Source organism: Sabethes cyaneus, chromosome 3, assembly GCF_943734655.1.
Source record: "Sabethes cyaneus chromosome 3, idSabCyanKW18_F2, whole genome shotgun sequence".
Lineage (NCBI taxonomy): Eukaryota > Metazoa > Arthropoda > Insecta > Diptera > Culicidae > Sabethes > Sabethes cyaneus.
The window spans coordinates 230,278,471-230,306,291 of NC_071355.1; the positions used below are offsets into that span (position 1 = coordinate 230,278,471).

General features: G+C 38.4%; 1 protein-coding gene across 3 annotated transcripts; it reads left to right on the forward strand.

The window, feature by feature from the left end:
• Positions 1-1,016: 1,016 nt before the first annotated feature.
• On the forward strand, positions 1,017-27,520 carry LOC128741735 (alpha-tocopherol transfer protein). Of its 3 annotated transcripts, none has more exons than XM_053837732.1 (5): positions 1,017-1,103; positions 9,275-9,641; positions 21,811-21,990; positions 26,189-26,283; positions 26,352-27,520. In XM_053837732.1, exons 3-5 carry the CDS (start codon positions 21,822-21,824, stop codon positions 27,027-27,029), a joined length of 942 nt encoding a protein of 313 aa, XP_053693707.1. In that variant the 5' UTR covers positions 1,017-1,103; positions 9,275-9,641; positions 21,811-21,821; the 3' UTR covers positions 27,030-27,520. The 3 variants fall into 3 exon arrangements, with proteins under 3 accessions (XP_053693707.1, XP_053693705.1, XP_053693706.1); XM_053837730.1 differs by having other exon boundaries at positions 1,057-1,115; XM_053837731.1 differs by lacking the exon at positions 1,017-1,103 and adding an exon at positions 8,430-8,633.
• Positions 27,521-27,821: the final 301 nt, after the last annotated feature.

The window sequence follows — 27,821 nt, forward strand, 5'->3', positions numbered from 1 at the left end:
CGCTGCGCAACGCTCGCGCCCGATCATCGTATCGGAAAATATCGACTTCCACGTAGCTTCCGGAAGTGTGCACATAGAAACCGCAAAAAAGTTCTAACCTGCGCCGTTGAGGCTATAAACGACGACGCACGCTGCGCTGGTGATTACAGTAAATGATTTACGTGTTGATAAACCGCTCTACCGCTGATCGTACGAATCGCACCGATCAAGATAGACTTTGCGTAACCGTTCAATTCAAACAGACTGTGCGCACTCCCGCGCGTCTAGGTATTTAGCTGCAATTTTGATGAGCTTTCTGCCGCTTTCCGTGAAACAATATGATTAAGCTTGATCATTAGAACTCTTTAACAAAAAAGTAACTCTATTTGTAATTCAACACACGCCAAACTAAAGCACAAAAGTCATTATTTCATGTTCTAGACATTTGAGGGATAACTAGCTTCAACGGAAAAGCACCCTGATGATGCTAATGGCGAGGTGAATGTATTCATGTACAATTCTATAATGACGCCACTGAGCTCTGGGAAAGACCCTTTCTCGGCGCGATCTAGACGATTGCAAATTAGGCACGGCGCGCGCTGCGACTGCGTTCGCACATTTTACGACCATCTCCAGATGATTGGTAAATATCTAGTATAGGAGAGATCCGGTACACCTGTTCCCAGCTTTCGCCTATGGGTTCGAACTAGTAAAGCTGAAATACTTTCAAATTTTACGTAAAGGTCCAACAACAAAAAAGTGGTTAAAATATCCCGCATTTCCCCTAATAACCTCAGTGGAGTGCAAATAAAAACTATCGTTTTGCTGTATAAATATCTACAGAACATTGAAGTTTATGTACCAGTTACATACAGCAGTAAATGCTCGTAGTGCAACGGATTGAACTGTGAAATGTTGGGGGTGATATGGGAGATGACGCGATCATAGCTGATCGATCAGCTGTATACAGTTAGAACGCAGCGCAACCGCACGGTTAATTCCTAGTTGTTGTTTTAGACCCTTCCGTATATGAGCGAACGAGTTTGTCATTGCGCGAACAGTTATCGACGAAGTTTCGACGTGTGATTTTCCCCGAGGAAGTGCGTAGTAAGAGAAAAATCGCTGTAAGCGCAAAAGTTAGTTTAAAACAACCGTTTGGTGATTTTGGATTCAACACTTAAAATTCAATGTGATGCGAAGTGATGAATTTTTCTCAACATTGTCTGTTTCTTTGAGAAGATTTTATAGATGTTATAATTGTACCAACTGTGTTTAACGACATCTTTCTTTAATGACATTTTGCTACTGCCTTTGTAGCAGAGTTTTTATTGTTGCTGTAGTTTTTCTGATTTTGAATATTTTTAATGTCATACGACCTGTCAGATGAGTCTGTATAACATTATCGGACGATTGAACGTTTCACTTAATTTTTTCTTAGAATCCTGAGTATTTTTTTTTTACATTTTAATCGAATGTTTTTTTAAAGCTTGATTAAAAGGTGACGAAGTTAATCTAATTTAAAATTATCTGCTTTTAATCTTTTGTAAATGAGAAGCTGAATGAGAACGGACTATCATGCAGCGTGTTACTAACAGAAGAAGTTTGCTTGAATATTGCTGAGTAACACTTGCAATCTTCTTGTATTTTTTTTCGTGCGTACATATTTTCAACCGTGGCGTTAAACAAGGCTCAAATTAAAAACGTCATTCGTGACGTACCCAACAATGTATTTGGCATCGGAATTATAACTTTTTCGGATGAAAATATTCATTCCGCACCACAGAAGTTGACGTCTACAGCAACAGGACCTAATAGAATTCCGTCGATTGTGCTAAAGAAATGTATGAATGCCCTATGTGTTCCACTAAAAGTAATTTTTTAATAAAGTGATCATAATATTTCTGGATGAATGCGGGACCTGTTGAATGGCTTATTTACCAAATTTGTTCTCAGTATTGTAATTACATAGCTGAATCGCAGAGCCGGCGTTACAGCGCGCGAGGCCCTTTTTTGTATGTCACAAGAGCATCGGATTGAAAAGTCACGGTGACAGTCTTAATGATCGTCATTTCAGGAGGGCTTCGATTGCTGTACACAGTTTCCGGATTGCTCGCACCCATTGATGAAATTGAGCTAGATCAGTGGTGCCCAGGCATAGGGCTAAATCAGATCGCCCTACGAATTCCGCGGGTCGCTGTAACCTGGCCAGTCCTAAGCATAACAAAATGTAAAATATGCGGTAGCAAAAACCAGGAAATTTCTAGGAATCACCACAAGAAATAAGCCGGAAAGCATTTCGATCAACAACATACACGAGGCATTACGACTAAACTAAGTGACCCTTTGTCCTCGATAAATTTATTCAGAAGTCCACCATCCTGATCAGTCGACGGGACGGAGTTTGGCCGTCTCTGAACTAGATAGTTGTAATCCTGTGCCGTGATATTCGTTACGTCCTTAATGGAATCAATGATCTTCTGGGATTTGGGTTCTATTCTCGTTATGGAGTAAGAAGGAAACTTTCGAAGAAGTTATGCCTAGATAAAGCAGATACGCTGAGCTTACAAGTGCAGATTTACAAAAGCGGAAGGTGTCGGTATCATTCGATATTGTTTAAATGATAAAGATCGCGACTGTATCCAGTTGGGAGTCCCCTTATTGTGCGTAACTCACTGGTCAACTGTTTTGTCTACAACCATGTATTTAATTCCAACGAGATGCTTCCTTAAGCCTAGTATCCAGCTGAAAAGAAAACAGCTCAAGAAAAAATCTTACTATTTACCGAAGAAATTTTGACAACTGCAAGGCAAGCAATTATCTGTCATTTTTTCTTGTGGTAAAAATTGCGCCGGATATTATTCCGTACGGAAAAGTGACGTTTCAATTCACTTGCATGTAAAACTGCGCCATCTGAAAATGAAACAATATTTCTTGTGAGGTCCATACCGGTATAGAAATCGCAAACGGAAAATCTTTTCTTTAGCATTTCTTGGCCTATCTTTTTGCCCATTTCTTTTCAGGTCGATACCAGGCTTTAAGGTGAAACGGTACTGAATCCAAACATGGCCGGAATTAGTACCGTTTCACCTTAATAGCATAATCTATTAAGCCCAAACTTTTTCTCTGACGATAAGTATTACGTCCTTGACGTAAGCAATATTTTCATACCCAAGATGCGCTGTTTGTGAAGGAATGCGTCGGCCATCAGCGACAAAAGCAAGGGTGAGAGAGCTCCTTGTAGACTTTTTTTCATCGCCGAAATCGTGAGCGATGTATCGCCCAATGAGGCTGTGATTTTGCTGCTTGAAAGCATTGCTAGAATCTACCTTATTGTAGTCGATTCCGTTTTGAAAGATAGTCGTAAACTTTGTAGCGAAGGACACGTTATCGAAAGCGCCTTCAACATCAAGGAAAACCCAAAGTACCGTCTCTTGATATTTGAGCGATTTTTCAATTAACGTCACAACGCAGAGCAATACAGTTTCCGTAGATTTACCGTGTTGGTATGCATGGTCCATGCAACGGAGAGTTTTTTGAAAATTCATTGCATATATAGTTATCCGCGATTTGCTGTACCTATTTCAGAAGCGTTGATGTCAAACTTATTGATCTGCAAGCCTTTTGCATGGTTTTCTCTTTTTTTTATCTGCCTTAGGTATGCCTTTGGGTATCTGCCTACTTTCCGCCAATTCTCCGGGATATGTCCCAAATTGAAACTAGCTCGAAAAATGTTTATAAGCTCGAACATTATAATGCTGTCAATTTTATGTAAGAAAACGGGTAGAATAACATCCGGATCTAGAGATTTCATTGGTTCAAAAGAGCTAACTGCCCATTTGAACGAATCCTCCGTAAACAATCTGCGTGCAAGCAGAGCGAAATCGTTTGGCACATTATGTAACGATGCATTCCAAAGCAACGACGTCTTATTTCATCCATTTTTCATAATACTTTACACTCTACATTTAAATAAACAAGGAAAGGAAACAATAAAAACAATACAAATATTTCTGATCTGCGTTTTGTGTTGTATACAATCAGGGATTGTTCACTAGAATTTTTAATATTTTTCTCTAGTCATCACCAAGCGCGAGACCCCTCTGAAGCGCGAGGCTCCGTTCCACCGCACGGCTTTGCCGGTCTAAACGCCGGCTCTGGCTGAATGTACGTGTTTCAACAATACTTCGTAAAGTGAGGATTTCTTGAAAAACTTTTAGAAATTAAATTTTTATTACGGTAGTGTCTTTGTATAATCAACGGATACGCACGATAGAAGAGAGTAATGAAAAAAGTTATTGATAGTATCTCAGGAGCGACAAAAGGACCCCCAGCTTGGGAAAAGAAGAAACGGGGATCGTTATACAAACCTAATAAACTTTGCCTCAGTAACGCTCCCTTAACTTACCTAATTTTACGCTCTTTGCCTTTCAAACCTTGTCACCCCTGACCCTGAGATACTTCCAACACCTATGTTTAATTTCTTTCTTTTACCGTTCCCTCCATCGATTGTTAAAAACTATCGTTATAAAAAATTAATTAGCTGCTTGACCTCATTACATTAGTCAAGACAAAAAGACGAGATTGGTCTTCGTGATCTGGGATGTTTGTTCAGCCTAATTTTATTAGTCGCTTTCGCAAGCGATATTCCCAATGCGTTGGAAAAAATTTATTATGTTTCCCATCTTTAAGATGGGAAAGTTTTTCTTGGCTTTCCAATGGCTCAAATGGATCAGTATTACCGGTCAGTGCGAACGTGACAAAAAGACGATTTCTTTGTCCAAATCTTTGTCTTTGTCGGCTAAATCCCAGCGGACCGCCGATAAATTGTTCACTTCTTTTAAAAACCCTATACTACCTCTTTACAAACCCACGTCGTTTGTTATTTGTTTCAAAAAAAAATTGGGAAATATCACACGATGAAAGTGTCGTGGTTCGCTCAAAATTCAACTTTTTTGAAAACTGTCTATAGCCTGTTGGCGAACAAGGGGGGTCCAATGTTTCGAGGTATTGAAAGGGTAATTGTCATTTTCTAACCAATTTTTCCAAGATTTCCAGCACAAAAATGTCAACATTCAAAGATTTCATATCAGTAGTGGCCTCATTTCAATGAGAAATACTCAAGATTCGATTTTTCTGAACTTTGTCTTACTTCAAAAGCTTATATCCCATGAACTAACTATTGTGAAGCCAATATTTTTGTATTAAAATGTGAGGAAATTTTCTTAGCTATCCTGGAAAAATATCTAAACGAAAACTTTCATAAGATTTTCTACGGTGGTGGAAAATTTCAATGAAAAGTCGCAAAAACTACGTTCTATCTCAGCGCAACTTCAACGTGGGACTCCGTTTTACGCAAAGATAAGAGTAAAATTAGTAAAATCAAAATCTAGAAAGTGAAAAGGGTCAGACAGCAAACAAAAATCAGGGGCACAAAAGTCCAAGTGAAAGTTTGACTTCAAACGCCAACCCAAATCCAAGTTCAGGTCCAAGTTCAAGTCACGTGGCAAGAATCTTTCTGTGTCTAGAAAGAACACAACCATTCTGATTTCTTAAATATTTTTTTCTCGACTGATTATCCCAAATAAGAAAAAAAATAGTTTAAAAATGATTTTTCGACTTTTCATTAGAGTTTTCCTCCAGTATAGACATTTTTTTCGATTGCTGGGAAAAATTATTTACTTACCCAATTTGCCGTACGTCTTATGATAAGGCTTGCATAAGCATAATAAAATCCCTACATCTAACTCAGTCCATGGCAGCTGGTCTCCAGTTCGGCGGGCACCCAGTGCTCCTCAGATCTCGCTTCACCTGGTCTTGCCACCTCGCTCACTGTGCTGCTCTTCGTTCGGTTTCTTTTGGATTCAATGGAAAAATCATTTTTGCAGAATAGTTGGCAGGTATTCTGGCAACATGGCCACAACGTATCCGTATTGTGGGTCCACCGTAGAGACGCGTGAGTTCATGGTTCATTCTTCCCTCCATACACCGTTCTCTTGCACGCCACCAAAGATTCTTAGCACCCGTTGTTAGAAAACTCCGAGTGCTCGCAGGTTCTCTTCGAGCAGTGTCTACGCTTCATGCCCGTAGAGTGCAATCGGTCTAATTAGCGTTTTGTACAAGATGCAGTTTGTACGGAGACTCAGATTATTCGACCGATCTTAAGTCTTAACAGTCTATTCGAACTCTGATGAAGCCTGCAAGTCGTAGGCGAAATACGTATCTGTCGGAAATAAATATAAATAGTAGAATTTAATTAGGAAAAAAGTTTTCTTTAATTAAAGGTTTCGTATTCTACTAAGACGCTCCAAAAACTTCAGTCAACCAAGGCGTTAATTCGTTTTGATTTTAATCTGGTCATTGACTATACTGTCGCTACTCGTATAACAGTCATATTTTCTATGCAGTTTCCTAGTGTAGAGATATGGACCATTTCGTATTGCCAGCAGTTATCCAATGCATGCGTGCTTCTTTCATGCTAAGCTAACTATAAGAACTTTGCTCATTAGAGATGAGGAGTTGGAAACAATAAGTGATGGAGCTTTACATACATTTACTATATGACACAAGAATGCCGGTCATTTCCGTTTTTGCTTAGTATAGTACTGAGCATTACGCATGACTTGACAATTAATTGGCATAACCATAAATGCTTTGAGATGCATATTAACCCGATGACAGTGAGAGCATATTTTTCAATGGTGTTAGTTGATTAAACTTTTTTTTTGAGCGAAGCAAATTGGGAGTAGCCAGCTTTTAGTAAATATCCAAATTAGCAAACTTTTCGTGAACTTCAAATTTGAAGATGAAAGCATGTATCCCTTCTTGATTCTCTTAAACTCTCGCGACGTCAAATACCGGGAGACAAAATTAATGATGCATACAATTGTACAGTAGAGTGATTCAAATTACTGTAAAGAAAGTGGATCATTTCAAAAAATCAGAGGGGTTGTGTACAAGACACGACCCTATATATGACGCAGGATACGTAAGTCTCTTTGTAGTGATAGTAGCATATATCCATGCTTGTAATGCTTGTAATAAAGAATTGAATCATGTATACATGCTATATGCAACATATATACATGCTACAAGCGTTGTATGTAACATTTATCAAAGTAGTAACATTGCATACGTTCAATCCTCAAAAGATTTCAGAGTTATTTCTATGTGCATTTGGAAACAATTTAACAAAATCAAGAACACAAACTATTGCTTTCCTGCTACCTTACCGAAATTAAAGATTGTTTTTATTATCCATGGTTCCCCACGTTGAAGAGATTTTACCAATTCAATCCTGTTTTGTCAACAGCACATCTTTTCACTACACTTGTAATGAAACGGCAAGCATGCGTATTCATACAGAGTCATATTATAATCGAACACTACAGCTGTAGCACATTTTTTCAACACAGATATCAAATTCCCCTAGGTTTAATCGTCTCGCAGTAAAGAATTTGCGATCTGTTGGGACAACGAGCTTGTGTCATTTTTTCTGGCACACTTCCTTAACACAGACATCAAATTGGACTAGGTTTAATCGCGTTCGTAAGAAATCTGTTGGCACGAGGGGGCTTTGTTACTCTTTCTGGCGTACTTCCCAAACAAGGACATCAAAATGGTCTAGGTTTAATCGCGGTGTTAAGAAATCTTGTTGAAATGAGGAGACTTTGTCACTTGTTTTGGCTTACTTCCCAAGCACAGATATCAAATTGGTATAGGTTTAGATCATCGTAAAGAATCTTCCAACCAATCACGAAGCGAGAATTCTGGTAAAACATAGGTTCATTATTTTCAATTTTTCAATAGTTCAACATCAAGAATCCATACTTTTCTTCATTTGGGCCAATTCTTAGAAGATTTTCCAATCGATTGGTGTAAGAATATGGAAAATCGTTCAGGAAACCACTAAGCTGTAAGCGTTCATAACCTGACCACTTTTCGAGAAAAATTTTTTGGAATGACACCCTATACCACCTACCTTCCTGAAAGACGTAGTCCTACGTTAAAATAAAATAAGGATATTTTAACAAAAGATAAATGCAATATTCAGAATTGCCCAGTGTGAAGATTGCGAAATAAAACTATTATGACCTATTAACTTCTTAAAAATTATGAGGATTTTGCAATAGTGCCTTCAATTTTATGCCAAAAAACTGATCCACAATTTAAAGAATTTTTCCAGTAAGAAACGATCATGTTCAAAAAGTTGAACCACTCTACTACCCCATCATCCGTAGTATATACAAGTACATCGTCATCCTCCCCCACCCATCGTTGTGCCGGTTTCGTCTGGCTCGCTGTGGAGAGCTGATGTCAAACAACATGAGTTCATTATTCCAAAGTCAAGCAGCTTGCTTTAGAGAAAGATTATTACGTGAGATTATTGATCATCACACTATCTGACTGATCTGTCAGACAGATAAGAATAGTTTTTTTTTGTGACAGTTCAAAAATTTGTTTGTGTTTCTGTTTGTAAATCGATACAGTGATTGAGATTACATAAACCGAAAGTATTTGCTGCTACATATTGATGCCAGCTGGCTAAGGTCGAAGCTGTTCTAATCCGACGCTGGCATTTGCTTTGGCAGACCACGATGAATCAGTACACGGGCAAAGTGCAGCCGATAAAGAGAGAAACAAATTTTATTTGTGCAGTAAAGTGCAAACTAACTTCTAGAGTGATGGGTGGCATTGTTTGCTGTTGTGCGGTGACAATTAACTAATGCTAAATTAAACGTCAAATCGAACTCTGGAAACTGTAATTGTTATAATGTAGTTCAAACAATAGTTCAGTAAAGTATTCAGTTTCATTTTGAGAACGAGTTCATCTACCCTATTGTTACTACTTGTAACATCCGTTTTGCTTAGCAGAACAGTCGCAAATTGCGATAGTGAACGCAGTACGCGATAATGAAACGAGTACGGGACCGACTTATGGCAGAATTTTTCTAAACCAGGACGCGTTCTGCCTGTGATAACACAAGAACCTCTGTATATATGTATCTTCGCATATGTGTGCCAGTATGGACTCTTCCATACCAAACGAAGAAAATAAGTGTATAAAGTCATTCAGCTTTCGTTGTTACAAGAACTGTAAACGATTGTGGTGGACTGGACTGATTAATATTTTCTCCCACTTTTCCCCAAGAACTAGGCCTTTAACTAAATCGTCAAACAACGCTGATTCGCAATCGCAGGCCATACAAACAATGCGCCCTTTTATTATGCAGCTGACTGACTGTACACTATGTAGCACCTAGTTATATGCAGTTTTTGTTTGTTTCTATACTATCAGGGAGGCCATCCGAGTCAAAGGGGAAATATTATTGCGCCAATATAGGAGGAATCGCTGGAATGGCAGACGCTTAGTTCTGCTCGACAGACGGTTTGGAATAGAGCAAGTGCGTTCCTGGCTTCGAAACAAGTTCGCTTCCTGGTAACGTGCGCGTGTGACATGACTGTTCAGAAATTGTACATTCTGCAAAATTTCTAGTGAAGTGATAAGACAAAACAGCTGCTCAGTGATTGTGATTTAGTGTTTTTTGTCTGCTGCAGAAACACATTGACGCGAAGCTGGAGAAGCTTTGAAGAGGCTAAGCTTTAAGTACTAACGACAGGCTGTGATATTTGTTCATCGGATTTAACACTTCGCAATCAATAAGGTGAGTGATTATACAACCTACGTTATTTCATCCACGCAAAGGTTCGATTTATAAACTTTCCAATTAAAAAAGGAATTTATATTTTTTTAAGTTTTGCTAAATTATGACTCAAAGCAAAGCCATGGGTATAAACGTCCTGTTGAGAACTTGGCCCTTCTTTATCGACAGACTTTGCAGACGACAATTACGGGGCTAGTGCAACGATCCTACTGACTCTATAGCAGCACCTCCCAGCCGAGATTCGAACATGCGACGACTAGCGACGAAGCTAACTGGGCAGCCGCCCAGTGAAGCATATTATTTATTTACATATGTGGTGTGAAAGTCATGTACGGTAGTAATAACTACATCCATAAGTGACAAATTATACAATACAATATACAAACAATCGAGCAAAACATTTTTTAGGAGATTTTTGAAGGAAGATTTTACAATTTACGTTTATTTGCAATAGAACGTTGTAAAAAATATCAGGTTATTTGTAAAATGATATCAATACTATAATATCCCTTCACAATGCCTCAAATTTTTGGATATGATTTTCTAAATGATCATGTCATTAATGTCATAAAACTTTCAAACAGCATTAGAAGCGTACCGTTTGACTCACATTATCAAAGTTGGGTATTACTCAGGCTTGAATTAATTAATTATTTTGGAAGGAAATCTAACTATCTGGAGTGCTAAGTGCTACACATTATTAAAACAATCGGTAATATAATCGATGTTTAGCTATAAATAATCATTGGCGTTTCCAGATATAAACAGAAATTACAGTTTTAGCTTGATAACGGGTCTATGTTTGCGGTTTTAGTTTACTTGTCGCAAAACTCCGGCCGATTAACTTAATCAACTAAAACTTCGAACTTTAGGGTTACGTCATGATGATTTTTTTACATTCAATTTCATAGAGAAGGCAGGACAGATGCCTAGAAATTAGATCTAAAATTGAACCCAAAGTTGAACCTAAAAGTGGATTTTGCATTAAATTGGAATTCGGATGTGGATTTAAATTTGAAAGCATATTTGGACTTGAAATAAAAGTTTGATGTGAAATTAGCTTTTAAATCGTACCCAAATTGCACCTGAAATTGAACTTGAAATTAGAATGGAATGGACCGCTTTAGACTTAAAATTTTACTTTAAATTGAATAGAAATCGGACGTGAAAGTAGACTTGAAATTAGTCTAAATTAGCTCTAAATTGGTATAAAACTGGACATAAAACTTAATTTGGATTTAGGCTTCACTTCATATTGAACTGGAAATCGGGCATAAAGTTTAGTTTGTAACTAGCTGAATGCACGATTAACACCTGTTTTCATAATTGTAGACAAATATTAAAAACAATGTTTATTTGTTCGCTTCTCAAATGCTAATGATATATTTTGCACTGAATGTCACTCTTATATTAACTTCTACTACATGTTATGCCTACTATATCTGCTACAGTTCGGCCATCCAGACAAATTACATCGTCCTCGATGTACATTACATATCATTATTTAGCAATTCGTCCAGGAACCTGCAGAATTCGCAATCACATTTGTCAAATCACATTCAACTGCTCCAACAGTTGTGTTGATTCCTCCAGGCGCTGCTCAAACAGCGTTTCTGACTGCTCCAACAGTCCTACCAGTAGTCGCATCAATGGCTCTGGTTTTATTACAAAAAATAGTCTCCGTAGTTTTAATTGCTACAACGACGGATTTAACTGCTCCAACAGTTACGGCGATTTCACTAGTTGCTGCTCCAACAGCACGTCTCGCTTTTGATAGTTCCAAGAGTCGCACCAACGGCTCTGATTTGTTTTTATAAAAACTTTTGTTTGTATGTTTAAACTTGTAATTTTGCTCCGAAGTCCCCTTAAATCCACTAGTCTTGCTTTTACGATGACGTCGCAGGCAAAATTTTCGTAGAATTCGCTCAAAAGCTTACATTATTTTGAGTTTGAAGTCTGTCAAATCATTAACCGCTTTTTCTGCTTCTTTGAGCCTCAATTTTGAAGAACTTCTCTGTTTTCCTTATTATAAATTGCTTGCATTCATTTCATTTTCATAAATTTGTCCTGATTAACTTCGCAATTTCGTCATTCCATTGTAACTAACAGCGCCAGTTTCGCTTCTGACTGCTCCAACAGTCCTACCAGCAGTCGCACAAACGGTCCTAGTTTCATTACAAAAACGAGTGCTTGAGTACTGACGGCCTAGCTCCGAATCCAAAATTTCCTCCATGTTGAAAGATTCGATGAATTTCTTTCCAGCAATCCTTCGGTTCTAGAAATTTTTTCGATCGTTCGGGGCGTTCACAAGGTATCATCCCACTTCTGATAATTGCAGACAAATATTAAAAACAATGTTTATTTGTTCGCTTCTCAAATGCTAATGATATATTTTGCACTGAATGTCACTCTTATATTAAATTCTACTACATGCTATGCCTACTATATCTGCTACATAATGGACTTCGCTTAATGAAAAAAAACAAACACTTTTTCCTCATTTGATTTGTTTCCTCCAAAGAAATAGAAACAAAGTTTTTTTCCTCACTTTAGCCTCCCCCATTGTCAATGACCAATTCTTCTTTTCAGATCCCCCTCTATCTCCAAGCCACTTGTACTCCAAGCCAAAGCCTTTTTCCCTTCTACCTTTTTCCCCTTGTGAGGGACCGTCATCCTCCCTTTTGTCAACCCTCTTGTGCTGATACCCTTGTGTTAAGAAACATGTATGCCAAATTTGGTGGAGAACGGTCCAGGCATTCCGGAGTTATGGCAGAACACACATACATACTCACGTTTATTTTTATACATTTAGATATAGAGAAGATAGATTGGCATTAGATTAGACCTGAAATTTGACCCGACATTGAATTTGAAACGGAACCTGAAAATTTTACTTAAAATTAGACTTGTAATCGGAATTGATCTAATTGGATTTGGCCGACCGACGTGTTCAGTAGTTCATTTTTAGACATAATGTGACTTCTGCATATTGTGAGCAGTAGAGCCAACGTTTCTCAAACGGTGTATATGATTGGCACTGTCCTATTGGAGCCAGTTGAAGTATTCCATACCATTACATATTTTACATTTCTGGAAGAACAAAATCACTCAACGTTTGCCGGTAGCACATATTTATTGACAGTAATCTCTTCGTAGTCTTCAAAGAGGCTTTTACCGCACCAAACAAATGCCTTTTAAACTTAGATAGTTTACTCAAATGTCTTGTGAGGGTAGTTGCTGGTTCAGAAGCGGCAATTTTGTTTATGGCTTTACGATATTGCTAGAGTCCACAGTTTTGTTACACTAGTCCCGTAATTGTATTGTTTCCTGATAACCGGCTGAGAAGTCAAGTCTCAAATATGTTTATACCCAAGGCTTTGCTTTTTTAAAAGAAAAATGAGCTTCATAACTCGTGAAAATTTTGTGCCAAAACTCACTGTCGGTATTCCTTATGTTTTGACAAAATTCGAACGTTTTGCCCAAGTTATCGAGCGTGCTAGAAAACCAACTGGCTATAATATTAAATATGAATTTAAAACTTAAGTGCAGCTCTAGAAAATAACCACTGAATTTCTTGACATTGGACAAATAAATGTCTTATTCTCTCATACTGTGAATTGTTTCGTGATGTTTTACTTTCAAATAAATACATCTGAAATAAATTGTGTTATAACGATTTCTACTATCTTAGGCATGATTTACAATTTTATGGTTCGCGAGTTAGGCTTGCAATTTGTATATATAATGCAATGTGTGGCTATAAAAAATAATCACAGTGTATAACACCTTTCAAATCAAATAAGATCAGTGAGTTTCCATGATCAGAGCAAGATACTATAAAAGTAGATTGACTGAGACTGTTGTGACTTGCCACTGCATCTACTTGAACTTGACTTCGGATCCTTGCTTGCCCTGTCGTTTAGTTGCCGTAGTCAAGGATATGTCTCAGTGCATATTTAGCAACTTAGCGCGCTCCGCGCAGTTAAGGCAGTTCAACCAGTAAAGGAATTTTTTTGCACCATATTCTCAATAATCTTTAGACATGTTATTTTTTATTTAGTTTAAACGGAAACGGATGAGCTTCCACAGATTCATCTTTACGGAATTTCATAGTAGAATAGAGACTTAAATAATTCAGTTGATTTCAGTGAATTTAAGTATGATGAACGATGGTGGCCGATCAGTTGAATATAATTGCAAATTTTCTACTGCTAAATTAGCAGCGGTTACAATCAACGAGTGGTGTACCCTATTAAATTCATTCGATTTACGAGCCGTAAATGGATTTATTATTGAGCATTTTTCTGCTTTGTTAGTTTTTTATTACAAACTCATCGACGATTACACACTCGAACAAGCACGTGGAATAATGAGAGATATTAGCTCACCTCTCGATGTTTGTCTGTTTTGATCGATGAAAATGCACACTAGGTACTATAATATACTGATCTTCTGCTGTTGGAGTATTTTGGGGACTTTTTCAGCTTATAGAGAACTTTTAAAGGAAACTAATAGCAAAAACACAAAAATTCAGGTAAATTGCAAAAACAATATTTCTTGAATTCTAATCATTTTTACTTTTGAAGAAAAAGAACTTTTAGAATAAAATGATCGTCCTCATATTCATTTTATGAGTAATTTTTTTTTTTTTTTTTGAATTTTGTACTAAATCTGATTTGAAAAACTAACTAGGTAGTTTGGATGGACATAAACAACGAAAAAGAAAAGACAATTTCTTACCATACGCTCGTCTAGATAATTATTTTTACATGAAAATCAAATCTTGAGATTTTTTTAAATGTAGTTTTATGAAAAAAATAGTCATTAGCTTGATCGCATCGTTCTTACGATGTTGCCCGTTGAAGGGTTAAAGTAGAAAAAGTGAACTTTAAACCTTAAAAATAGATATTGTTCTCCATTTGAGTCGAAGTTCCAATTCTGTAATTATCCAAGATGGTTTTTTATTGACTCTCCATTGTCAATTACGAATCACCGCTGCATGATTGCATACAAGACGAACAGCTCAATCCTGGCGTTGACAGTGTAGTGAAAATGTTTACACCTCTTTTCAATAACACGCAGATCGCAATCATCTTGCAAAAGCATCAATTCCATTGTATGCAGTGCACATAGGAAAATACATTTGCGCAGTCAGGTCGCGCACCCATCATGACCATCCATAGGCTTCAAACTGGTTCCAGGCAAATGGGTTCATGCGTTGCTTACTTATTCGTGCAGGTTAACAAACAATGCGACTGAAAATCACCGCCGACCGCATCGGTTACTCATTGTTACTCGAGAAATTACTGGTTATTCATCGTTTATCAGATTACTAAAGGCGACACGGCAATGAGTGAAAGATGACTGGCCGTGATCTCCGGTTATTCTACATAGGGGTTAATCATGATTCTCGGTGACCTTTAGTAGGAACACTGCAATGCAATACCAATGACCGGGTCAACAACGTCAGCGGTAAGGAATACAGGGTGGGTGAAGGTCAAAATATTGTACCATCTGCATTGTCGTAAAGATAAAAACCAAGCTTCAATAAAAATAATAAATATTTTTCTCCCACTGGTTTGTTGACTGTTAGCCGGCTATAGCGCCACAACTCTTAACCTAGAACTATAATCTGCGACCGATCTACTGATCAAGGTCCACGGTAACGCTATGAAATGATCCATAACAGAAAATAGTCTACTTATTTGAATATATTACATGCAATGAAACTACTCATCGTCTAATCTATTCAGTTGATACTTCAAAGATAGGTTATAGGATACCGGATAAAAAATAAACAAGTTTATGTAAAATATTGCTGTATAAAGTAATTTACAAGGAAGGAGTCTATCGTTTGACCGGCATGGGCATGCAACGGCAACGACACTGCAATTGTGCACATTTCAACCCTCTAACGAGTATGCATTCGCTTTTAGTGTCTTAGAGCCAGAGGAAATTTGTGTTTTGTCACAAACATCACAACATTCTGCCCATACGTTTAAGAGTTATCGCATCGTTTTACGTTAGAGGGTTGTTGTTAGAGTTGCTAAAGGGTTCAACTCCACATGCTATTATCAGTTCACATTGTCAATATATTTCAGATTTGTTGTATGTCGATGTCATCTTGGAAACGTGTTAGTATTATTAGTAGAAGAGTACAATGAAAAGTCGATTTATGCAAAAAATAGCTCCTTTGAAATTAATTTGAATATAAGGGGGACGCAATGTAGTCATTACCATTACACAAAAAACATAAAATATCATAGTAATAATAGACTATTCTTAAAAATTCAACGATATTGTGTTTTTCCCTGAACAAACCTAATTAGATTTCTCAACAAAGGCTGATAAATGACATGTGCTGCAGTTAAGCTAATTCATTTCACATCCGTATACATGATTGATTAGCTACAAACACCCTGAACTACACACCTGACTTTGAAGCTCTTACATACAATAGGAGTCAGCTTCGTATCCTGCGCCCTGACTTTATTCTTTCTATCTATCAGAACACAATGAATGTATGTGAATGAATGAGCCAAAAACTTCTCTCTCAAACTTCAAAAATCAATAAGATGATAGGTTGAAAATTCATTTTTGATGTGCCAAAAGTATAATATCGAAATTCTTTCAATGAGATGTTTGCTCAAACAACGCAGGCAGAAATGTGACCCAAAAAGTTTCTACGCCCTACGGAAAAAAAACTTACCCAATAAAGTAAGATATCTGTTGAAATGTGAAATGTTAGACGCAGAGGCAGTTATTTATCCTCTAATACCTACGTATTATCTCAAATAGAACAAAATACTGTAAAAGATAGTGCCATTTAATGTAATCTAATCTCACAAATATGTAGGAAATTCTTGAAAACATCCTCTGAAGTAACATTACAAAAATTTTGATGTCATTTGCAAAAAAAAAAACAACAAAAGAACAAAAGTCCTAGCGCTACACTTCAATCTAACTGAATTTGGCCTTCTGTTTTTTTTGTCCGACAGACTTCGCAGTTATTTTTCTTCTAACAGCATAGAACGGGGGTGGTTCTGCCGTGTCAAGAATTCTTCTCCAAAGTACTCAGTCCTGGGCTGGGCCACTCGTCGCCAATTCGTTGAGCGTCTCGACACACGCAACCTGGTTGAGCCATCTAGAACGTTGTGCTCCTCTGTTTATGGTACCGGTGGGGTTCTTTAAGAGAACGGATTTCACTGCTAAGTCATTCGGCATCCGTGCGACGTGGCCGGCCCACCGTAGTCTCTCAACTTTCGCCAGGTGTACGATGGTAATCGCCCTAAATAGGGCCTACAGCTCGTGGTTCATATACCAACGTAGCTCTCCGGTTTCCATTTGTACTCCGTCAAAAATAGTCCGCAACAACTTTCGTTCAAATGCGGCAGGTGCACGATGCCACTCATAAGCAAAGTTAGAGTCTTAAGTCTTTAGAGGACTATCGGTCTGATTAGCGTTTTATACATCGTCAGCATTGGTGTGGCGGCGTATGCTACTTGATCGAAGCATCTCGCGGAGGACGAAGTAGGCCCGACTTCCAGCTTGAATGCGTCGTTGAATTTCCTTACTCGTATTATCATCGGTGGTGAACAGAGAGTGATCAACTACTTCCTAGTTCATCGATGTTAATAATCACTGCCCGCTGGAGGAGAAAATTATTTTCTCTGGAGCCTTTTCCTAACATATATTTATTTGGTTTTCGGTGCACTGGTTTGTAACCCAATCCTTCTGGCATTCGTTTTTAGTCTGGCGTATATTCCCTGTGCCTTCCGAAGGTTTCTAGTAACGATGTCGAGGTCATCTGCCACGGCTAGAAGTTGGCTGCTTTTGCTGAAGACCATTCCTTTTGTTTCGTTGTCCGCTCGAAACGAAGATCACATCTTCAATAGCGATGTTGAAGAACATACAAGACAGTCTATCCCCTCGCCTTCTGCGCGATTCGAAGGGACTCGAGAGTGAACCCGAAACACACATGTAGCATATCACTCGTTCCAGGGCAGCTTTGATCAGCTGCGCCAGATCGTGCACTATTTGCCATAGTTGTTTGCGCTCGGCTGTATCGAATGCTGTCCTAAAATCCACGAAAATATTATGCGTGGATACGCTGTACTCTCGACATTTCTGCAGGATTTGTCGCAGAGTGAAAATATGGTCCGTAGTATCACGGGTCCCCATAAAGCCCGCCTGATACTGCCCTAAAAATCCTTTTACTATTGGAGATAGACGACGTAAAAAAATCTGAGAGAGCACCTTGTAGGTGGTGTTGATCAGCGTCATTACAGTAATCGAGCCATTCTTGTTCTAGATGGAACAAACCACACCTTACATCTATTCCTTCGGTAACTTCTCCTCCTTCCAAATCCTCGAAACTTGTGAATGAAGTGAATTGTATTATAAGTAATTCTTTTCCATTTTTGTAGAGTTCTGGCGGAAAACGGTCCTTTCCGGCGGCTCTATTATTCCTCAACGAATCGATTGCTCAGCGGATCTTTTCGCCTTTCCCAGTCGACATTCGAAAAAACGACGACTGGCTCCTTAGAGCAGTCTCTTACCTCGAGGAATTGGTATAAACATCATTTTGCTTTCATTTAGCTGCAGCTTCTTGTTAGCGTTTTTTTTGTCGGAAGATTTGACCACTGCGACCATTATTTTGATCTATTGTGGTATTTGTTAGCGTATAGTTTCACGAGTTTATCGAAAAATGGGAAGGATGCACTGAAAAGGTCGTGCCATTGTGTACGTAGTGTTATAAATGAGAGCTATTAATAAAATAGTAGATTAAAAGAGGAAAATGTTGGTATTTAAACGGCACTTGGTGCGATCAAAAAGAACGGGGAAGAGAACTCCTTTAAGGATTTGCTTTTAGATAAAAACAAATGACTGATTCTTCTCTTCTCTGATTGTGTTTTATGTACAAAGCTGAAAAGTTATAAAAGTCTTCTCCAAACGTCTACCAATATTTAGCTAAGTTTCTAAGAAAAAGTTACTTACTTTGGTGGCGACGGTCCATTTATGAACCTGCGCATATCCGTAACGGGCTGCCGTGGAATTAGTGATCTGTATAGCACCAGTGCGAATTTGCAAACTATGGGACTTTCGTTGGATGTGTACTTTTTAGAAAGCCCAATTCGCGTCTACGGATCTCTCACATTTGGACTCTCAAGTTTCCCCTCGCAAGTAACCGTGTATTTAGTTTTAGCAATCTCAATCTCACTGCTTCCAACTGTGATGGATTTCGATGACATCGACGTTATATCCGCAAAACCAAGAAGCTTGTGAACTCTTGTGATGATAGTTCAGTTTCTTTCCACGAATGCTCTTCGTATTGAACCTTTCAAGCCAATGTTGAATAGCAGATTAGAGAGTGCATCCTCTGGCTTCAGTCCATCCAACGTCACGAAAGTGCATAGCGCATGATTCTGACCCATCTAGCGTCGTACTAATCAGCTTTCGTTGGAATACCACGTTCTAGCATTATCTGCCATAGCTCATTTTGTTTGACTGTATCGTATGCTAGCTTAAAGACAACAAGCAGGTAATGAGTCTGCTAGTTGTACTTCTGGATTTTGTAATGAGTGAGCTGACTGGGAACGGAGAATACATATCTGTTACATCGCGGAGCGATCATCATGAACGAAAACCAGTCTGAAATCCGCCGGTGAAGGACTCCGCCTAAGGTCTCAGTGTACAGAGTAGGATGGGAAGGAGCACGTTTTTGGCAGAATTGGGCAGTGTTATGCCCAGGAATTATATATTTACAAACATTATTTTAAAAAAATGAATTTAAAAATTTAGTCACAACGACTAGGCTTGACTACATTTTTATGTCCGTTACTGTTTGTAGGATGTAATTGTACGGCAATATAGGAATCGATTTAAAAGTCAATTAATTAACTGTAGGAAAGTAACGTGACGGGACGGCAAGTTAAAAGCTCGACTTATTTCACCGGATTGCATCTTACGAAGTGCATCACACAATGGTGTTGGTTTGTCAGCGGCATCGACGTTGTCGTCGTCACCTCGTGGCTGGTATACGGAAAACATGAAGCCAAACCTGCATGCACCAAAACAAAAACCACCGGTGTCTCACGTCCTATATGTAGTACACGGACGACGGCGCGCGGTCACGTCGCGGCGCGTCAAGACGCGCGCCAGCTTTTCGCGAGAGTTATACGTACTTATACTTACACCGGAGAGAACATTTAGTAATAAAACATTACCCCCGATCAATATTCTATGCTAGTCGGTACCTAACGGTCGTCAGTACAAGTTGTCGTCGGTTAACTATTTTTTTTTGTATAGTTAGTGCACAGCATAAGTCACAGAGTATTTATCAATCGCGTGTTTCTTGTCGGAATTTCCACTTACATACTTACAGCGAAACCTGATTTCGATTACGGTCACTGTACGCGAAGCGTCATCTGGACAACCTAATTCGCGTATTAGTTGAATAAACTTGTCGAAAATGTGGGTGATTTTGTCGCGTAGTTTAGATTGTTTATAATTACAAGACGGCAGTGAAGTTGAGTGGTTTGGTTGACTAAACAACCTATGTTAAGCACTGTCCGTAATTGGGAATGATGTTTTATCGACCGCAGAACAGAAAAATGTCATACAGCACATATATTGAAGGGTCAAGGTTCGAAATATCGTAAAGGGTAAATGTTCTTTTCGGCTAGCTTCTATTTATTACGCCGTTTGTGTTTCGCAACGCCTCAATAAATCAACACGTAAACACGTAATGGATGAAGAAGCTAAAAATTGGGACCTAAAATATGGGAAGCAGAGTATAGACCCAAAATGAAAGTAGGTCAAAAGTTGATCCCGCATCCTGTGCTATATGTTTGGAGAAACCTCGTCAAGCAAAGGTCGCTATAACAGTGTTCGGAGTATAAAGCATTATTTATGTATTTTAATTATCCTTGCATTGGTATTTACTTTTGATGCGAAACTGAGTTGGATTATTAAAATAGAAGACCTTTTGCCACTGCACGAATTAGACCGAAATGTCTATGAGTCATATAAGATTTTTTTCTCAGGTAGCGTTGAAGTTATTACTTTAACGTTTAACGAAAAAAAATCCTAATTTTCAACTAAAAGTTTGTCACTAATGTCATTCTAAACAAATTCTAGACTAAATTGGACACAAAAAATGGACACATATAGTGACAATTAGTAATAAAATATTGATCGAAACGCAATGGTATAAACATACTATTTTGTTCTGAATTATAAGTGAAGGTCAAGTGAAAGGAAAAGGACTTCAAGACATTTATTGAACGTATAAGAAACCATATTTTATAAATGTGTAACTAAATCGGGGGCAACATGAAGTTAGTGCTTACCTTCCGAGCAAAAAATGTGTCTGGAGTCTTGTCTGCTATTGTACGTTTTAATAGTTCCAGCAATTAAATCGACTATTTTTATAATCCAGATAGCTTAGTATAATCGACAGATGTATAGCAACACGTTTAGACGAATCTCGTCAATCTCGTTCTAAAACTTACCGGGTTACCGGGCTCGTCAATCAATCAGCTTTGAGTGTGTATTTAGGACAGGTTTAGGAGCTTTTAGACTAATATCAGCTTTGGGCCACTCGGAGGAGTTACTTGTGGGATTTTACATATTCAGTCACCTTCAACTTTCCAACCTGCACTGCATACAAATGCACGCGGAAGTCTCAACTTTTTTCATTAACCACACGGGCATGATTAGAATCGTCAGATTTCATCAATCAGCCAGCCAATCAACAGGTTCTCAAGGGTAATTACGCTAACGAAATATCCTCACACGTGCGCTAATTTATTGGTCTGAACTGAACACATCAGCCTCACATCAGTGAGCCATTAACTGATGGGTTCTCATTCACACATTTTTCTATAATATAACATCACTTGACTAGTTGACTCTTCATTCTGCCTCTGGCAGCTGCAGCAGGCGTTTAGTTAGTCCAAAACACCCACTTTTCCTACCGTCTGAGTAAAGAAAAACTGTGAATTACAATTATTTTTTCTATCTAGTGCTGAAAAGCCGCCTTTCAGCAGTGAACACCTTTTCGTGACACAATGAGTGAGTTAAATCGAACCCTTCAATTCAAATTTTGCTTCTATCATTTCTCTGGAAACTAATGTGATCTGCGTCTCTACCCTTTTCCAATGTACAGGGGTCCCAACGATGCTTTCGGAGGTAGACGAACTGCCGTCGGTGCAGCTGGGCGACTACATATTGCGGTTCGAGCTGGAAGACCTAACACCCTTCGGCCGGGAAGTAGCATTACGTGAGCTACGCGAAACACCAGAAATCAGAGAAAAGGGCATCCAAGAGCTGCGGGAACTGTTGCAAGGTAAGCAAACTAGAAATTCATTGCAAAAAGTGAATCGCATGTGATTGATATATTTTATATTTATTTGAACTTGAATTGGTATTTGGTTCTTAAACTTTGTTACTTTGATATGCTTTTTGGATATGAGAGGAGACATTAATTAGAACTTTTTTGTTATCCTATTTTTTGGTTGCAACTCTGTTCATATCAACTACATTTTCCATTTGAATTTCGTATTCATAGGCTCAAAACCCACCCGAATACTTTATCATTCAATGTAAAGGCTTAAATAATCTACAATTTTTGCATCAATTCTTCTTCTGTAGTGGTAAAATTTTATGGAAAACTAATTTCTTCTGACATAATTGATATTCTACTTAGACTCTCAGGTGGAATTTTTGCCTTTACCAACAATGCTTTATATGAAACTTTTATTCATAAAATGTATTTTTGATGTGAACACGTTGACAACTGAAAACTTTCGTTTGGAAGGAAACATCTAATATTTATCAAAATTTATTAACTCAACTAAGAGAATTTAAATTTGCAACTTTGCAAATGATTGTACTTCGGTGCTACCGTGCTAAGGTCATCGTTCAATAGACCCCCTGCCAGTGGGCAGCGATTAGACAAACAAGCGTTGGAACAAGCAACGAACCAGTTTCGAATGAATCTAGTACAAGTACACCCGTTGCTCGTAGGTGCACTGCATCCAACTTGTAACTCGCTCCATGCACTTTTTACCTGCGTCTGGTAAACGAACATGTGATTCCTTCAAGTACAACGTTAATTTCGAAATTAGCTGCAACAGTTTTTGCCGTTGCTAACCTTTCGCTGACTCCAATAGACAACACGTGATACTGTGTATGCTGTCACATTATCGTACATATTAGATTATTCAGGACGACCTGAAACACGGCTCTCAATGTTATCCTGAAACGATTAAAAAGAATCTTTTTTTCTTTTTTATCATTTGAGTAATACTTTTTGCGCTGTGACATAAACCTGTTAGGACGCAGTAATATATGAAGTCGTATCATCAAGACCTAATCGGATAAATGGGGTTCAAGTTTGTACCTAGGAAGTGCAACTGTACGATATAAAGTGCATAGAATAACAAATTCTCATGCGCCACCACGCGCGAAAGAATAAACATGTTTGCTTGAGAATTTGAATTTGTTTTGGAATAATTGATTTAGGTTTTAATTTTTTTTTGTACCACGATGTAGCTTTGTTTACTGATTGACTACAGAAATCTTCGATTGTCTACACAACTTTGACGTGAGTTTACAGCATCGAGATGATGATCAAAACACGTAATTGTGCTCATAATTCTAGAGGTCAATTCCAACTCCGAGCAGCTGTTAAAATCTGTAAATAACATAAAAAGTTATTACCACCAAGTTATGATTACAGAATAGATGCGAAACGTCATATTTATTCTCTCTGGAGGCGTTTCATCCGGATTTCTGCAGTGACCTGATGCGGTCTTCTACCGTCGATGTGCATAGCGATTAATATCATCATTCACTACGATCGGTTATGGTGTTTTATACTATCAGTAAGCACGCTATTGAATCTCACTTATTTTATAATTGAAGGGGGTGTTTAAAAATTGGAAACTAGAAAAATTCAAATTTGCAAGTTGTCTAAATGGCATATTACTTAATTCACAAAGCAAAACAATGCATAGGTACTACATTTATTCTACAGAATTCGCAGCCAGCTGTTAGAGTGCAGGACAGTTGCTGTGCTAGTGAAATGATCCCTTTGACTCTAACAGTTTTCCCAGTCGAGATTCAAATATACGACTGGTTTATTACACCATTGTCGTAGCTCGAGGCTAACTGAGAACTTAATTCTTAAAGTACTCTACATGCAAAAGTGCCAGATGGGCAACTATGGGGCTTAAACCAACTTTAACGCTGAACCACTCCCGTCTTATAGGTCTTCTAAGGGGCTACTAGGTTACTTAACCAGCCGAGAGCCGGGGTGGCTCTTGCCGTATCAAGAATTCCTCTCCATTGTACTCGGTCCTGAGGTTCAATCTAGTCAAGCCATCTAGCACGTTGGGCCCTTCTATTCCGGTACCCCTGGGGTTCTTGAAGAGAATGGATTTCAGTCGTCCGGCATCTTGGCTACGTGACCGGCCCGTCGTAGTCTCCCAACTTTCGCCAGGTGTACGATGGGAATCTCTCCAGGCAGTTCCTCTAGCTTGTGATTCATACGCCTCCACTAGGGTCTTCCTGTTAGTTAGGAACCACTAGGTCTTCTAGTTAATTTTAAGCCCGGAGACTCCGGAATCGAGGGCAATGAGGTTGCTGACAGCGTAGCAGGACAGGGCTCAGCAGTTTATTGGCTCCATCCGAACAGTTTCCTGGAATCTCCATAAGCGCTCTAAAAGGGGAATGAAGCTTGGCGTTCCAACATATCAGCAAAATTTTATTCCAATTTGAGCTGGAAATGCTCTTATATCCGACAAAGATTAAATTTTCTACTTGTTAAGCGTAGCTACCAATAACCCCCACCTCACCTTCCGGCTCTTTCCCTTCAACCCCAAAAAAAACTTCATACTTTTCCCTACCGTCCCTCCTTCAATTGTAGAACCACCGTTTCAAAAAAAAAAAATATTAATGTTAATGTCTGACCGCATTTCAAGGTCAAAGACTAAAAACACGAGTTTGGTCAATTAAATTTTCAGTTTGATCCGAATAACCTGTAGGTATAAAGAGGAATTATAGAGAAGGTATAAAGAGGAATTATAGAGGAATTATAGACGTTCTCTTAAAATCAAAAATGCATTAAAGCTGTCAAAATGCATTCGAAAAAGCCTGAAACTTTTTGATCTTTATTTTCGTTGGGGATTTGAGTTTACAGTCACCATGGCTTTCAAATACAACAATAAAAAAATAAGGATGGTTATTCTCACCGATTTCTGATCTTGGTATCACATAGACATAGACCATACTGCATTCAAGATATTTCACTCTGCACAGTGACCTCAGCAACTCAGCAACCACTCCAGCAACCTCCAGCAGTAATCCGGTACAAATAATACTCCATTGCGAAAATTGAAACTTTCCAACTCTATTGAGCACGAAAACACTATTTTTGTGTTAGAAAATACTTTGCATATTTCAATAACGACAAATATATGAAACCAGTCGTATACCCTTTTTGCGTCCATTCGTGGTCATAGTTTGCTGCGATCGAAGGCGGATGGCCTATTCGACCCATAGTCGTTAGTTTTTCGACTATAACTCAGAGAACCAAAAAATAACACGTTCGTCAAATTTTTCATTTTTGTTTTGGGAAAAAGGAAATACTATCTAAAGAATTTCAATGTTTACAACATTGGAGAACATTTTGTTGTGTTTTAAAGACTGTCTGCTGATAATATTTTTCCTTGATCGTCGAGAAAATTTTTTTCCACGTTCATTAAAAATTGTTTATTCAATGGTTAGAGAGGTTGACTAAATTTCCACTAGATATAATTAACATATTAAAACGGTGTCCAGTGGACAAAGACTTAGTGATTTAGGCACTATACTGTGGAGACTGCTGCCAACAATGCCTTGAAAAGCATCCCACTAACGGAATCCGGCAAGAATGCAGAACCGAGGTTTTTTGAATTTATATTGCTTACATTTTTACAAGTCAACCATTTCATTGCCAATTCTGTCAGTATGTAAAATAAGATTATTGAACAAAAAATGACAGCAATCATGAGTTGCGACACGTGGAAATCGAGTGTCCATTAAATCGGACTGCTGGTGAAATAGTAATTCATTCGCAAGCGTAAACCACTTGAATTTTAAATGCTTTATCTTACAGCACAGTTCTACAAGTGGAATCCACTTCACAACAGCTTAAAGATTTTTTTTGCGTGCATGTCACTGCTAAGATCAAGTGTCGATGGTCTTTCAATTTGTAAATTTTGTGTTAACATAGTGGATTACATCCGTGTCACGTTTTTTAAATCTCCCTAGCAATTAATTTGTTTTCTCTGTCCAGAAACAATTCACATAGTTACTAGAAACACTCGATAGTAATCGTTCTAATGATCGCGCTTCTAGACACAATCGCTACTTGCTTAATTGTTACTGCAACCTTTTAACCGTCGCTCGTCAATTGTTAATTACACTGACGATGATGTATGATGCTTCGTACTCTATCACAATTACCATCCTCAGTAACCTTTTTTCTCTCTCTCCCACAGGTCAAGATGAGCTGACAGTTCCCCTGGATAATGAAGACTGGATGGTACGGTTCCTGCGGCCCTGCAAGTACTACGCAAAAAGTGCATATGAACTCGTAATAAGCTTTAACCCCTTTATGGCGCGAAAATAAAACCAATTAATTGTGTCTTCTATCTCTTACAGATCCAACGGTACTACCAGTTTAAGGTTAAGCATTGGGACATGTATTTGGACTTGAGCCCATCGCGCGAGGTTAACATTTTCAAGCAGAACATTCTAGCCGTGTTTCCTAACCGGGACCAACTGGGGCGACGAATTCTTCTGCTAGAACTTGGCAAACCATGGAAACACAAGGAAGTCTCACTGGATGAGGTATTCAAGGGAAGCGTACTGTTTCTGGAGGCCGCTATGCTGGAACCGGAAACTCAGGTGCACGGTGCTGTCGTAATCTTTGACATGGATGGTCTTACGATGCAACAGGCCTGGCAGTTTACGCCTCCATTCGCGAAGCGGATCGTCGATTGGCTGCAGGACGCCGTTCCTCTGCGCATCAAAGGCATTCACATCATCAATCAACCAAAGATTTTCAATATAGTTTTCGCTTTGTTTAAACCAATTCTTCGGGAGAAACTGCGCAACCGAATTGTGTTTCACGGTTCCGATCGAGAATCGCTCTACAAGCACATTTCGAAAGAATGCCTGCCGCAGTGCTATGGCGGTACGGTGGACGCGCCACGTGTTCAGGGGGAGCAGTGGTACGAATTGCTGCTTAAGTGCGACGCCGAATATACCGCCATAAACAAATATGGCTATGTGAAGACAATGGAAGAAATAAGAATTAAGAAAAGCAAGAAAAAGTGAATCTTGGAAGATATCTTTTTGAGCAAAAATGACAAATCGAACCTTCGATACCAAGAAACGGATATGTGATTAATAATCAGGCTAAGCGAATTTATACTTAAAACAGTAGCTTTTGCACAAATCAACTTCTAGGGCCCAATCATTCCTACAGTGAATCAAACTGTTATATTTATTAGTTGTTCAGACACTCGACTTTCGCTTAACTTAGCCATAGCGATTTAGAAATACGCTTTTCGAGAAAGATAGTGCGAGTAACCGAAGAAACGCAGTCACGGTTAGAAGTAGGTAGATAGGTGTACATTTACGATAATCATTTGTTATCTTAACCGGTGAAACAAAAGTGCATGAAATCTAAAACATTTTAATATACAATAAAAATGAATCTCAAACTAGACTAACATTTTTGCAGTTTTTCCGTACTAAGGTATAAAATTAGAACAATATTTTTCGCAGGGCAATTCAAATCTTAAATTATTTTATCGAAAATAAGGTACGATAATAAAATTTAACTGTGAGAGATTTAACATTCTTGTTTTGTCTAACGTGGCCAACTGTCCAGGGAAAATAATTGCGCAACAGGTACTCCGCAGTTTGTCTAAAGAAAAAAAACGTTGATATTTTGTAGATAGGTACTAATATGTTTTCGAAATCCCTCAAAAGGGTGAATAGTAGAAAGCTGTTCTAACCATACTGCCTAGCCTTGGTACTTCTAGCAAAAGTCGGTATGGAGTAGTCCTTCTTGGGTTACTTTTCGCCTATTCATCTCCATTGAAACGTGCTATAGTCTAGTAA